At 39.3% G+C, this 15,113-nt stretch overlaps 1 protein-coding gene across 14 annotated transcripts in view; it reads right to left on the bottom strand.

Annotated features, from left to right (window-relative positions):
* The window catches only part of kif1b (kinesin family member 1B), a 222,730-nt gene that overhangs the window by 97,960 nt on the left and 109,657 nt on the right, over positions 1 to 15,113 (bottom strand). For all 14 annotated transcript variants that reach the window (XM_069918476.1, XM_069918472.1, XM_069918462.1 and 11 more), the window contains 6 exons: positions 10,609 to 10,688; positions 8,480 to 8,555; positions 3,330 to 3,409; positions 2,411 to 2,517; positions 1,522 to 1,605; positions 616 to 796 (listed from right to left, as the gene is read on the bottom strand). In XM_069918476.1, coding sequence (XP_069774577.1) covers positions 616 to 796; positions 1,522 to 1,605; positions 2,411 to 2,517; positions 3,330 to 3,409; positions 8,480 to 8,555; positions 10,609 to 10,688 — 608 coding nt within the window. The remainder of the gene's footprint in view (positions 1 to 615; positions 797 to 1,521; positions 1,606 to 2,410; positions 2,518 to 3,329; positions 3,410 to 8,479; positions 8,556 to 10,608; positions 10,689 to 15,113) is intronic.

The following is a 15,113-nucleotide window of genomic DNA, read 5'->3' as shown; positions in this document are numbered from 1 at the left end:
GATTGTATACCTAAAATGGATGAGAGGGGGGGGTGGGGGGGTGGTTTGGGAGGAAAGGGGGGGGGGAGAAAAAGTCACTGTATATGTGTGAAAAAGAAATAGTGTATATCATGGCTAATGTGATTTATGGTGTGAAAAATAAAAAATTTAAAAAAAAAAGATTAAATAAGAAAGAAAATATTAGATGAGACAGATAGAACCGTAAAAAAATTTAAAAATTTTAATTGACATTGGTCCTACAGAAAGTGTAGCAGGGGAATTAACAAATATTTTGCATTAGGCTTTACAACACAGGAGATACATGTCCCAGAATTAGCTGTAAATTGGGAATTGGAAGGGATAGAGAAAGGAACTTGGGAAGGTTGCAATATGGAACGTGAAGGCAGACATGCCCCTGGGTCTTGATCGTTTCTAATTTCCAAAATCCGCAAGATTTCCTGCAAACCTCCGCTGCTTCCGCTCTGGTGCAATCACATTCTTCCTTTGGGGTTGTGGCCAGAAATGAACCCAGTGCTTCAGTGGCAGCAAGTTCACTTCTGGGAGAACGTTAAAATTTCACCCAAAACTTGCATCCAAAAATAATGTGCCCTGTTTGATCAGTGTGTCTATAATTACCTTTTCTCCATCTCTTGCTTCATATCTATGCCTTGTTTTTCAAGAAGTTCACGCTGGGCAAAAGCCCAATCAACTGGTTCAACGGGGGTCTCAGCAGACGGGGTCTTCTCTCGCTCAGCACGTGCCTGCTCAGGATGGTTGAATCGGAAGACATGATTCTTGCCCATGATAATACGATTCCCTGAAACAAATAATAAGCAAGTCTCAAACACCAAACAACTGATATTAGAGCAGGGAAATTACAGATGTGCAATTTACTTATCATTTCTAATGCACTTATTGTCAAAACTGTTCATGGGTCTGCAGAAACAATCCCTCAGTTTCTCTCTCCACAGATGCTGTCTGACCTGCTAAGTATTTCCAGTATTTAGTGGCAAAGGCCTGGTGGACATCTTCAGGCCTTACCATTCTCGTGCAAGTTATTTTAAATTTTAAACAAATTAATTTAGACATACAGAACAGAAACGGGCACTTTCAGCCCATAAGCCCGTGCCGCCCAATTAACCTACAACATCTGTACATTTTTGAAGGGTGGAAGGAAAACTAAGCACCCAGAGGAAACCCACAGAGACACAGGGAGAACTTACAAAGTCCTTACAGACAGCACTGGATTTGAACTCGGCTCGCTTGCTCTGTAATAGTATTGCGCTAACCACTACGCTTACGCTGCCGGCTGATGCAACCTACCAAATTGAAATCCCTTGCTCATGTCCAAGATAAATTCTATTCGTCATCTTTCCAACTTCACAACACTGTTGCATGTGGATATGAAACTTAAAAGCAGTGAAAGAATTTAAATCCCTCCTAGTTTCATACCACATCCGAAAGGATTGCAAGGTAAATCAAACAAGCACAAGAAACAAAATACAAACAAACATAAAACATGTTAATCTGCCATTAACCAACCTGAACGCAGTTTTACTGGATTGGCCACGCGTTTGCCATTCACATATGTTTCAGATCCTTCACACGGCACCAAAGTTACAATCACTGTACGAATGGGAAAAAAAAACCAGTTCAAATGATTGCCAACTTCTCCAAGACACTCCAGATGAAAGAGAGAAAAAAAATTTCCAGTATTTCCACTCCATACATAAAATACACCACTTTGGGGTTAATGCCAGCTGAGTAGTGTTTACATTCATCGCATTATATATAATTGCCCATAATTTTTAATATGTCCAAAACAAATGAATGACTTCATTATGATTTTTGTTTTAAAGTACTAGCTCAAAAGTTTCCCTTGGTTAGTGGCCGGTACATCAACAGCAACCCATGAGATTAAAATCAGTGACACAGGATTCTGTTGAAACCGTGGTGAAGTGAAAAAAAAACACGCAAATGCTGGAGGAACTCAGCAGGTTAAACAGTGCCTTTATGTAGCAAAGGTAAAGATTCATCACCAATGTTTCGGGCCTGAACTCTTCATCAAGGTGTGGAGGAACACGAGTGATGTCCGAACAAAAGAGGGAAGGGGGGGGGGGGGGGGGTGGCTGAACAAAACCCTCACTGAATTATTTAGATGCAGAGTTTATTGACGCACTAAAAAAAGTCTAAAATTATATTTAAAACAGTATCTTATCTGTATCTGTTAAATAACTTTAAAACTTAGTTTTATTTAAAATTATTTGTGTATGTTTTGTGTTGTGGAATACCTTTTGACCCCCATGGGATTAACTTTGGATCTGAGCTATCTAACTGAAATGGAAATAAAAGAAACTCCAACCCATTGGAAGGGTCATATATCAATTTAAAAAAAAATCCTCCTAAAAAATTACTTTGTTTTTTTTTTTACCTTCTCCTTTTTGATTCTTGTCACTCCTGAAGCTACAATGCTCTTCCTTGATGTGGGCTCCACTGAGAACGATATCCTGGCGTCTCTGCGCCTCTGCCTGGCCAACCCTTATAATTAACAGATACATGCTCACAGCAGTTAAATCCACAGAGATTTCCACTTGGCATTACACAAAATATTTAATTATGCTGGTGATTAAATTCAACTGGTGGCACCAGCCACACAGAGATAGCAATGACTTATCTTTGCCCCTCCAAATGCAGGCAACTCAAAGTTGAAAGGATGAATCGAGATTTTAGGAACCAGGTAGAAATGGCTTATTTCAAATGAATTGTGTGCATGATGTGAAACAAGATGATTATCGTAGAAAATGTCAGGATATCCTTCAGAACTTGGGTTCATCAGAGAATTCACTGGAGTCCCACACATCGACAGTACCCTTCCTTGATAATGAGTACCCAAAGAGTAGAAACTGTTCAGTACCACAGAAAGCCTCAATTCTAATACAAAATGAGCCCCCATGTGCAGAACTCTATTGTCAAAGGAAAAGTCAGCTGAGGGGAATTTTTCGGGGCACTTAAGAGAGTCTTAGACAGGCACATGGATGAAAGAAAAATAGAGGGTTATGCAGAAGGTCGGGTTCAGTTTTTTTTAGTAGGTATCTATATAGGCCGGCACAACATCATGGGCCGAAGGGTAGTACTGTCCTGTAATGTTCCATGATCACTTTCGAAACTAACTAAGCACTACTTGTTTTAGTTTAAACTTCAAAAATCTGACCCTTCAAGGCAGAATTCTGTTGTAAAGGGGCAAAAAAATCCTTGTGTAAATTCTCATAAAATTTGCAATGAGCCAGCATTCTATGCTTATCACTCCTCAACACATCCACAACAGGACACAACTGCTCATTCATCATTACCTGGTGATGCCATCCTTGATGTAGTACAGAAGACACTCTGACATGAGAGGATCCTCATTGAGGTTCACGAGATGCGGTGTCTGACAAAACATTTTAAAATAAAACAGGATTCAGATGCCTCCAGGTTACAAAATCCGCATGCAACAAATCAGACAGCAATATGCCAATTACATTGTTTTGAGACTTAAGATTTTGTTGCACTTCTGTCTTCACTTCAGGTCACAGGCATAAAGCGCAAACAGACCCTTCATCAGGTCCAAGCAAGTCTCTGACCCAAACGCTGCCTCTTCCACAGACACTGCCAAGCACTTTGAATTACACGTTTTTATTTCGAATTTCAAACATTTAATTGTTCTTTCATTTTCAGTTAGGTTACAAGAATAAGGCTACCAACAGAAAGAACTTGATATTTTAAAATTTTTTAACTTGTTCGCTTGATAGCGTTAGGGTTAGGGGTTAGGGTTAGGGTTAACGTTAGGGTTAGGGTTAGGGTTAAACATTGCAAGTAAATCAAAGGAAATATTTAAATACAGCTCTTAATCCCTGGTCTGTGTGCTGTTAATTGGGCCTGGTTCAGCTACTGTCCCGATTTCAGAACTGGTCTTTTGGCGCGCAGATAGATTGGGGATGGAGAGGAAACTGAGGGATCCGGTTTCCAACTCTCAGTAATAATTAATTGCAATTAATTTAACTGAAAGACAGTTAGCAAATTAAATACGAAGAGGACACAAGATAACCTTGTGGGCAAACGAAGAACTAAAAAGGAATTTGAAGTGTTCAGTTGACAGGAAAAATTAATAAAACCACTTAATGTATCGTTTGTGAAGGCAAGTGTGCAGGAACAACACTATTTTAATTTTTTTTTAACGTAGACATACAGCAGGGTACACAGGGCCTTCTCAATGAACTGACTGTATGTTTTGAAGGGTGGGAGTAAACTAGAGCTCCCAGAGGAAACCCACACAGACACAGAGAGCATGTACAAACCAAGTGCCAGACAGTGCCGGATTCAAACCTGGGTTGCTGCCACTGTAATAGGGTTGCGCTAACTGCTATGCTAACTGTGTCACCCAAGCGCGTGATTATTTCCCAGCTTCTGGAAGACATTGTCGAGGTGGGTACAATAATCATGTGTAAAAGATATTTAGACAGATAAGTGGTCAAGAACAATTTCGAGGGTCATGGGCCAAATGAAACCTGAAAAATGGGAACAGCTCAGCAACTTGGCAAGCATGGAAGAGTTGGGTGGAAGGGCCTGCTTTCCTGCTGTGCGACTATTTCTAGGGGAACTGAATGCGAAGGTAGCTTTGCAAGAATCTAGGATTTGGAGTCACCGTTTAAAAATAGAGAGTTACCCATTTCAGACAGAGGTAAATCTATCCTTTTCAGAAGGTTCAGGGTTCCTGAACTCTCTTCCCCAAAAGGTGACAGAAGCAGAAACTTTGGATATTTTCTTCAAGTCAAACGTAGAACAAGACAATAAAGGGCAGAAATTACAGGCCAGATGGCCTACTCCTGCTGCCATTTCTTACGAGGGTAGACAGATTTACAAAGCTGAAATTGGAATCAGATCAGCCATGATCTAATTGCATTGAGACAGATTAATGGGACAAGTGGCCTACTTCTGTTCATTTGTACGTAATGGCTACATCACACAGCATAAAAACTGGTCAAGCAATCTAGAGTCCACACTATCAATGAAATGGTTATCACATGAAATACACATGACAAAGTTAACACAGTATTTTATGCATTGAAATGGCAACACTACTAGTTATGGACAATCCACTGAACACCATAAATAGCAAATACCAACCTTCTTGGGTGAGAACACTCCATAGGAATCAGCAAAAAGGTCACATGGCCTTGAAGTCAAAATCTAATCAACAAGACAGCAGGAAGCAGAAATCCCAAGGTAAAAAAGCGACAGAAAAGCACAAGTGTAACGGGACATACAACACTGAAGAGGCTTAGATAAAGTGGACAAAGAATACTGTGAATTATAACACAAAATAGTGCAAGTGAAATGAGACCGCAGAGAATTTACAACGGATTTAGCTTTCGGATCATGAGACTTGAAACACTAGCACTGAAGCAAAGTTGTGTAAAAAAAATGATCCCCCTCACATCACAGCAGGACAACCAGGACCACTTCAATAAAAACATGAAGCAGAAACAAAATTCTACCTCATTTAATTCACCAGCCAAATGACAGATACTTGAAACCAAAACAACCCCCAATATGTTGGATTTTATTCCAGACCACAAAGCAAATTCCATTCATTTTACATTTTAATTGGAGCTAACAATCTCCTTGGAGACATTTACAAGCGTGGAGGTAAAGTAGGAATATGCAAGAGATTGTTAATGTTTAAAATTGGTCTGCAATTTATCACGTTTTCCCTCTTTGGATCAATTTAAGAACCTTTAGCATCTCCAGCTTGCTAATTTCAAAACAAATTCGGATCCCAATTGAGAATTGCAATATAAATGTGCATTATGTGGTTTGTATGCAATTAAAATTTGCAATGCAATCTTACTCTATCAATTAATTAGGAAACCGCAAGGTGCACCCCGACTGCACATCATTTACTGAATATTCGTGAAGAATAATTTAATTAAAAATGAAAAACACAAACACATGAAATATGAAGTTATCGACATCAGTCAAAACAATAGAAATGCAGAATATTTTTAAATAGCATAAGACTGAAAGGTTAAGATGGATCTGGGAATCCTTGTATATAAAAGGCAATGAAGTTTCACAGGGTTAGCAAGTAATTAGGAAGGCTTTATTGCAAGTTGATTTGAGTGCAAGAGTAGAAATAAGAGTGGATATATTTTGCTTCATTTGTAGAAAGCCCTGAGACCCCATCTTGAGTAGTATGTACAAATGTGGTATCTCCCTCCAAAAAAGGGTGTGATTGCAAAAGATGGATTGAGCAAAGATTAGTTCCTTGAATTGTGGGTTTGTCACACGAAGAATAGATCTAAGCTCTAAGGCTGTCATTCTTAATGCACCCACCCCCAGGGGCCACAGCACATTTAAGTAAAGGGATTGTTTTCTTTTCACCTCTTGTAACACAAGTATTTTTTTTAAATATTTTGTGGTCTGTAGGAGAGGATGGGGGAGAAAATAAACAAATCTTGACTGCTTCACAGGGAAGAGGGCCATAAAATTTGAGCAGAGTCCTGTGGAGGGGCATAGCCGAAAAAAGGTTGAGAATGGCTGAACTAAGGCCTTGAGGAGGAGGGTGGGTAGGGTGCTCTCATAGAGATGTGCAATATTCTTTAGGTTTGACAGACAGGGATGGCAATTCTTGCAGGAATATTTTTTTTAAAGGGCTGAGAATTTCAAACTAAGGGGCCAGCATACAGCTCTGTAGAAGTTTCTTCACTCAGACGGAAGTGAATCCTTGGAATTCTCTCAACAGGAGGCTGCAGAGAGTGAGTACACTCACAAGGAAGATTGATGAAACTATAATGACAACTTGAAAGAGTGGTTACGTATATGGTACAAAGCAATACAATTTGGATAAATCTGAAGTTGGAAAAGGAAGAGAATTATTTAAATAGTGTCAGATTGGAATATTTATACATATTACTTTTAATTACATTTTATGTATGTCTTTGATTAATATGTGCGGTGTGAGAAATGTATTATGAATGTGCACCACCGTCCAGAGAAACGCTGTTTCGTCTGGCTGCATAATGTAGAGTCAGATGATAATAAACTTGAACCATACTCAAGGTCTGTGTACATTTCTGGTCTCCATACTAAAGTAAGGACATACTAAACAAAAATATCAGCAGACTAATCCTGGGATGATGGGACTGTCTCAACTTGGCCTGTACTTATATCCTGTGGATACGGGTAGAATTCTGACAGGGTGAAAGAATCTGGATGCAAGGAGGAGATTTCTCCTGGTTGGGAAATACAGTCCCAGAACATCGTGCGTGACATTTGGATCGGGATGAGGAAACATTCCACTCAGAGAGTCAGGAACATGTGGAATTCTCCATATGTTGGTGGAGGTTTTTTCATGCAGGCAATGAGGCTAGACCTATGGAAGATTTGTCTCCAACTAAATTGCCTCTGTCTGTTCCATTGAACAGAGAGCAATAAGTGAAAGTTAACAACACTAAAAGTGTGGCTTTGACTGAAAATATCAAAAGAGAACACTTTTAAGCTAGCAAACTCAATAGAGCATTGTCATAGGAGGGATTATACCAACAGCAATTTTCAACTATTGAGTTTAGTTTCAGTCTCATGAACCGATCATCTTAAACCAACCTTTCCAGGAGTAAATATTTCATCTGACTCAAGTAACTCAGATGATGTCCGGTTGTAAATCTGCGCGGGATGCAATGGTAGAAAACAGGAACAAAAACATGAAGCTCAGGAACATGAATAACAACCACGCAATTAAATCCCTTTGCACTGGGGTGCAAACAGACGGTTGAAGATCTCACCCTGCTCTCTCATTCAAGATGAAAATGGTTTTAAAGACAGTTGAAATAAAAAGTTCTCCATTCCTAATTCCATGCAATGCAACTTATCAGAGATTAAAATATGTTAAGAGTGGTCCTATCAATTTAAATGGTAGAACATCACATACAACTTATCCTATTCAATCGAACTCAACACGCAAAATCACGAGAATAATGGATCATCAAAACAGATGCCAAAGTTTCCACTGTGTGAATATGTGTGTTCAAATTTAACACTGGTTTTCTCCGTCAAAATTACTGCTTTATTGACTGGTGCCACGTAACTGTGGTATTCAATACTAACACTTCAACAAATACACCCAAAATAATGTACAACTTGGTTCAGTTTCACAGAACAATCCAGAGATGTACCAGCGCCACTGCTGAAGGAATTGTGTTCAACTCCAGGATGCAAAAACTTCAATAAATAATCCAATCGAGTTGTCTTTCAAAAATTCCATCGAAGATGGTGTTTAATTTTTAAGAAAATAGCTAACCAGCATTAAGACAAGACCCTGTCTCAATCACCAACACACTGTGAGCAATTAAGTTAGAAGGAACAGAAATGTGGTTGCACAAAAAAGTTAATAATCAAGTAAAAACAAGTCAACTTTTCCACAGCTACTGCCCTTGCTGTTAAATCATAAAAAGAGCTCTACCTTTTTTGGAGAGAAAACTCCCAAAGTGCCGCCATCCTCGCGTATTGCAACGCCCATTTCAGCCAAAAGAGCCTCTCTAGAATCAGAAAGATGTCACACCTTTTAGCTGGTAAATGTGGAGCTTTGATTCACTCTACATTGCTCTTCAGAGCATTGCATGAAAACTATTAAAGGTTTCTGCACTAAAGAGAAAGCAATTGAAGAACCTTCATTGAAAAATCAACCTCAAGTGGAAATTCAGCATGGTCAGATGGACAAAAATGTTCACAGCAGTCTGCTGGGGAAACTCAGCAGCTCGAACAGCATCAATAGGAGAATAAGAATGGTGGTTGTTACAGGTCAGAACTCTTCATTCAGATACTAAAAGTCGACAATCCATTTTCTCCCACTGATGCTGCTTGACCCATTAAGCTGATAGGCCACACATTCTAGCATCTGCAGTCTCTCTCGTCTCCAGTACAATAATGTTAGTTTTAAATCCCCACTTTAAATACATAAAGTACAAATAAATGTCAAATTAAGTAGCTTTAACAAAATTCAAACAAACATTTTAAAATGTCATCATACATGAGCAGTGGACTCTAAATCAAATAGAATGAGATTCCTGCAAATGCAGGTCCTATTAATTTTTGCACAATGTTTCCATCACCCAGAGCCCACTTTTCTGATTAGATTTCTTCACAAAATTGGAACAACATGTGAAACTGCGATAATTGCAGGTGGATAAAGATGGTCTGCAACTGAATGTCAAAGAGTCACCACAAATTTGTACACTTTTGTTTTACTGCTTAAGAAGATTCTTTATTGACTGGCATTTTACGTTATTTGTTTTCCATTTGTTTCTACCACCAGCCGCAAATCGTTGTCCATTGTGTCAAACATAAAGGATCACACTCAGCAGCTGTGAATGATCACAAGTAAAATGCACTTCTCAGAAGAATTTCAGTCCACCCCCCCACCAATAGAATCCTCAAAACCATTATCTCAATCCTTCCTATCATAACTCGGTATCATATGTTGATCTTGATCATGCTTCCACAGGGAAATTTTAAATGATTTCATTTCATTAATTAAATAAAAGATTGAAGTGTTTAACAGTATCACCCAGGTGGCTGCCTAATTAAGGCTGGGTTTTTTGAGGGAATGATGCATATTTTAGCAAATTTGTAAGTCAAAAAAAAACCCCTACATATCTCCACCCAGTGCTGATGAAAAGTAGATGAAACATTGTTTCTTCCTCCATAAATGCTGCATGGTATTTATTTAGCACTTTGTGTCTTTATTTCAGATTTCCAGCATCTGCATTATTGAAACATTATTTTGAACTAGCTGCTCGATTTATTTATCCATAATTTTCCTAATTGTGGAAATTTTATTGAAACAATTGTTGTTGTCTATTTACGGGCCTATTTGGCTGCAGCAAGTAAGAGTTTCAGTGCATCTGTACATTGTTTAGATGTGGAAGACAATAAACGCTCATATTCATCTGAAGAATTACTGACACAAGTGGAACTTTCTCAGTTTTTTTTTTGAACCAGAACAAAAATTAGTTCAGTATTTGTAGAGATGATAATGACTTGAATTACAATCAGATCCTTATGGCTTTAAAAGCCGAACAGGAAACATCCCGTAATCCCAGACTTTAATGTGGCCAAACTAGGAGATTTCCCGATTATTGAATGTTATCCCAATTAATACCCCAACACACTTGAATTTTTTTTTAAATTTAGAGAAACAGCAGCGCCAAAATGCCCAATTAACCTACTATCAGCGTACGTCCTCGTGTGTGTGTGTGTGTGTGTGTGTGTGTGTGTGTGTGTGTGTGTGTGTGTGTGTGTGTGTGCGCGCGCACGCGTGTGTGTAAGAGATTATATGGTAACCTATGACCATGTCCTCCTTGGAATAGCCACCCTGGATACAGGGAGAACGTACAACTCATGACAGATTTTTTTTTTCCCCCCAGATGTTATTATATATTATAATAAATACTCCAGTGAATCCTATAAAGTGAAAGCAAATTTAGAAACTGGGGTCTCGATGTAAATGGAATGTGCAAATATCATTTTGGTGAGCCTGATTATTCAGGTTTTACTGCATGTAGAAGCGGTAAAGAGAAAAAAGGGTCTGACCTTTCCATCCTAATTGCCTCGGTTTTCCGAAGTTTCTCTTCCCAAGTCTCATTCAGCTCAGCAATGATCTTTTCAGATTCCTACAAAGAGAGGGATTTAATATTAAACATTTTATATGCTTAAATTTTTAGTCATAATCTTTATTGAGCAAATACATCACAGAAGAAAAACAATAACTTTGAGGAAAGTTCCATTAATGTAATAAGATGTGTGTTTTTCCAGAAATTAACTGAAAATTACTCAAAATTTCATGCATGGGGGCCATATTTTAATACAAATACTTGTTAAAAACATAAAATGTTGGAAATATTCAGCAGGTCAGACATTATTGGTTGAAATGAAAAACAGTTCTAAACATTTTAGATTGAATCACCCTACCAGAAGAAGCAGCGATGAAGAGGTGAGAATATCTAGGGCCCTATCTGAGAGGGTTGATCATGGAATTAGGAAAATGAATTGGTGCAAAAAGATGGAATCAAGGGAGGTGGGGGGGGAGGGGTTAAGAATTTTTCTCTCTAGAGTTTTGCTTTTATTGCTGATTGTTAATCGGGGCCTATTGTAACCATGACATTTATTTACTGCTATATTATTTAAATGCTGTAGCAAATTTCAGGTAGTGAATTTCAACTTCTGTTGAGCCACACATTGTAAAATTAATGTTTTAATTACCATCACTAGTGTCTTTACTATTGGAATTATTGAATTAAAGGAACATTGCTAAGACCATGCCTTGTGTGCTATTTAAATTAAGCATCAAGTAACATGGATTGTGAAGATGATATTGAACCATATCAGTGATACTGCTTTGCATCCTATGTCTGGACTTGGATGGCTTAATCCATAAAAGTGCAGTCCCTCAGTAATTTTAATTCACATCTGCCTTATATTATTTTCACTATCTTCAGAATTGACATTATACAGCGAGCTTCCCCATAAGTGACATAATACTAGTGGCAGCAAGTGCAACATTATGAAGAGTTCTCTTCACACGCTATCTGCAGAATAATTAAGCACTAATACGTGCACAGATACAAGGTGGGTGGTAGGGAAAGTAGAGGCTTCTTAAGACATCTGCTCCAAAATGTATGAATCCCAAAGCAACCGTATCCTTTAATCAAGAGCATGTTGCAATTAACAATTTTCAAAGATACATGAGGAACGAGCACACAGAGATGGCTGTGAATGAAATATTTGAGAGCCAATTAAAACTTTTATCTACCAATATAAAGCAACAAAAGACAGTGGAGCAGAAATAGGCTATTCAGCCCAGCTGGTCTGCCCCATCATGAGCTGATCCATTGTCCCACTCAGCTCCACTGCCTGGCCTTCTCCCCATAATCTTTGATGCCCTGACAAATCAGCACATGTAAGCATTCTGCAAGGATGCACTCATACAGTTGAGATTGGTGCACAGATAGTAAAGATTATTTGGGTAACAAAACTATTCACTCAGCCACTGGAAGATTCTCGTTTCTTACGTTCATTGAGCTCACACTTCATTGAATAATGCAAGAAATCATTATCTAAACGAGGCCCTGGCTATTACAATTCCAATAGCTGTTTTCACAACTATCAAAGTATCATGAATGGATCACCAACATCCAAACCAACAAAAATTTACCAAGATGGTCAACTATAATGCCATCTGGAGCTTTGAATTGATGCACAACAGGAAATATGGCTGCCACATCACAAACCCTACCTCACTCGCTTATTTCTACACCAATTTATTTACTAAATGCAATTTTATAGCAATATTTGCCCTTTAATGCTGCCTCAAACAATGTTCACCACAAATATATTCTGAAGCATATTCAGAGGACCTTCAATTCAGGAAATAAACTGGTTTTATAGCTCTGAATCCAGGCTCCAAATTAAAATAATATTTCCTGATTTATTGTTGGAACTGATTGTCAGCTCCCTTAAAATTTCCAAGAGGTCCTATTACGTAAAATATACGTCAAGTTTCATGAGTCATTAAAGCATTCACTTTGTGTTGTGGCAACTATGAAATGACCATTTGGCAGCACCTTTCCATGCAATCACATGAAAAGAAAATGGCTCAGAACATTTCTTTCAGAGGAACAACAGAGAAAGTGACACAGAATGATTTGGAGCCAAGGTCAGGTATGGGGTCAGAAGCCAGTGGTGTAAGGTAAAACATCATGAGATGGGAATGTGTAAGGAGTTACCCTGGGCAGGGCTGTAACAAGATGTGAATGCATCCTTGTACTTACAAGATAAGAGAGACATTGATGGATTGAGAGGCAGGAAGCTAGCAGGGAAAGGATAGCAACAGTTTTAGTCATTGGACAAGTAATGATATGATGATGTTCTAAGCACGTATCCAAGGGTATAAAAAAATCACCATTTTGCTGATAACGGCAGAATGCATTCTCCGACTAACATGGTTAGTCGCAAGTGTTACAATCCGGTAATAAAGAACAAAGAACCCTGATTTCGACTCAGTCTGGTGTTTGTCTCACTCATTCATGAACAAAGCAGACCTAACAGTGGGGGAGGGGTGAACAACTCCCTGGACCGGCTCTCTACCCTGGATTATCTGGACAATTGGTCCGGCTCCCATTGCAGACCACAGTTCTGCTGTCAACATCATAGTATCCTAAAACTTCCGCCACTGAAACCTTGACTCCTCAACCTGTGCATTGCAAGTAGTGAGGATGGTGGCAAGACTTGCTCCACATTAATCCTGAACATCAGTGACCCACAGGCTCTGCACTTACAGCCTTACTATCATCCCACTTCACTCCCAACTGTAATTTGCAGATGACACCACCGTCGTAGACTGGACCTCAAACAACGACAAGCCGCAGTGTTGGAAGAAAGTCGAGAGTCTGGTGGCATGGTGTCAGGACAACAACTTCTTCCTCAAAGTCAGCAAAATGAAACAGCTGGTGATTGATTTCAGGAAATGGGAAGAAGCATCATCCCAGCAAATATCAATGGTCCTGAGGTGCAAAGCTTCAAGTTCTGAGCAGGACACATCACCAACAACTTGTCCTGGTCCAACCACACTCACATGACCATCAAGAAAGTACACCAAACACTCCATTTTCTCAGAAGCCTGAAGAAATTTGCCATGTCCAAAATATCTCACCAACTTTTGCAGATGCACCAGAATGAGATATCCTGTCCAAAGGCATCACAAGAACTGCTCTGCCTGGGATTCCAAGAGACCTCAGAGTTTCAAATGCAAATCAGGCCATTGCATGGACCAGCCTTCCCTCCATGGACTCTGTCTAGAATTTCCATTGCCTCAGGAAATCTGCTATCACATTCTGGGGCCCATCCCACTCAGACACACTTTCTTCTCATCCCTTCTGTCAGGCTGAAGATACATAAGCTTGAAAACACAAACCTCCAAATTCAAAGACAGATTCTTCCCTGTAATCAGACTTCTGAATGCACTTCACAATGGAAAACCACGTCCTTGCACTAGAATTATTCTCTTTATGCCCATATTATTTGACATTGTAACACTGATTGTTGTCTTCTGTATTTGTTATTATCACACCATCTACTGGGTAGTGCACAAATACAAGGACAAGGACAAGGACAAGAAGGCACACTTCAGGATTGGAGGGCACTCATCTCAGACCTAAAAAACTTCCCCCTTATCTTTATGCTGTGACTCCGGTTCCGGTTTTTCCCAGCATTGGAAAATGTCTAGTCTGTCTAAACCTTTAAGAATTTTATATGTTTCTGTAAGATCCCCCCTCAATCTTCTAAATTCCAGAGAATACAAGCCTAGTCTATCCAATCGTTCTTCATATCCAAGTCCTTCCATCCCTGGTGTATTCTAGTGAATCTTCTCTGCACCCCCCTCCATGTCAAGGATGTCCTTCCTCAGATTCATTAAATTACTATGAGAGAAATAAAGACAAATATAAAAGGAAAGATAAATATTCAGTTTGCAGCTAGTGGAAAAAAATTGCTACAATATTGCAGACAGATCTCTGGTCCTGCAAAATTGTGGAACGGACTTCATCCCCTTTGATTCAAATAGAATAGATTTTGAAGACATCTTCACTGCTGCATTCAAGTAGGTATTTAGTGAAAACTTCCTGATACATTGATTTCTGCATTGGATGCTGTTCATCAATCTCACAGCATTTGAGAAGGAGCTATTTCCCAGCCTGGAAGTCCTGATTTTGATGCTTCTGTACCTTCTTCCCAATGGTACTGGGTCAGAGATGCTCCGTGCTGGATGGAAAAGGTCATCATGAGCTAGTGGGGTTGTCCTAGTGAACCGGTGCAGACTCGAAAGGCCGACATGGCCTGTTTCCGCTCCGTAAATGGTTATATGGTTATATGGCACCCATTTAAAACAAAGATGCAGAGGAACCTCTGGAATTTGCTACTGGAGGCAGCTGAGGAGGCCAGGCGTATTTAAGGCAGAGATTGATAGGTATCTAAATGGTTAGAATATTAAAGGTTATGGGGAGAATGGAGAGGAGTGGGGCTGAGTGGGAGAATGGATCAGC

Source organism: Narcine bancroftii, chromosome 2, assembly GCF_036971445.1.
Source record: "Narcine bancroftii isolate sNarBan1 chromosome 2, sNarBan1.hap1, whole genome shotgun sequence".
In the NCBI taxonomy this organism is placed as follows: domain Eukaryota; kingdom Metazoa; phylum Chordata; class Chondrichthyes; order Torpediniformes; family Narcinidae; genus Narcine; species Narcine bancroftii.
Note: the sequence above shows the minus strand (reverse complement) of the source record. Positions and strands in the feature narration are given on the sequence as shown.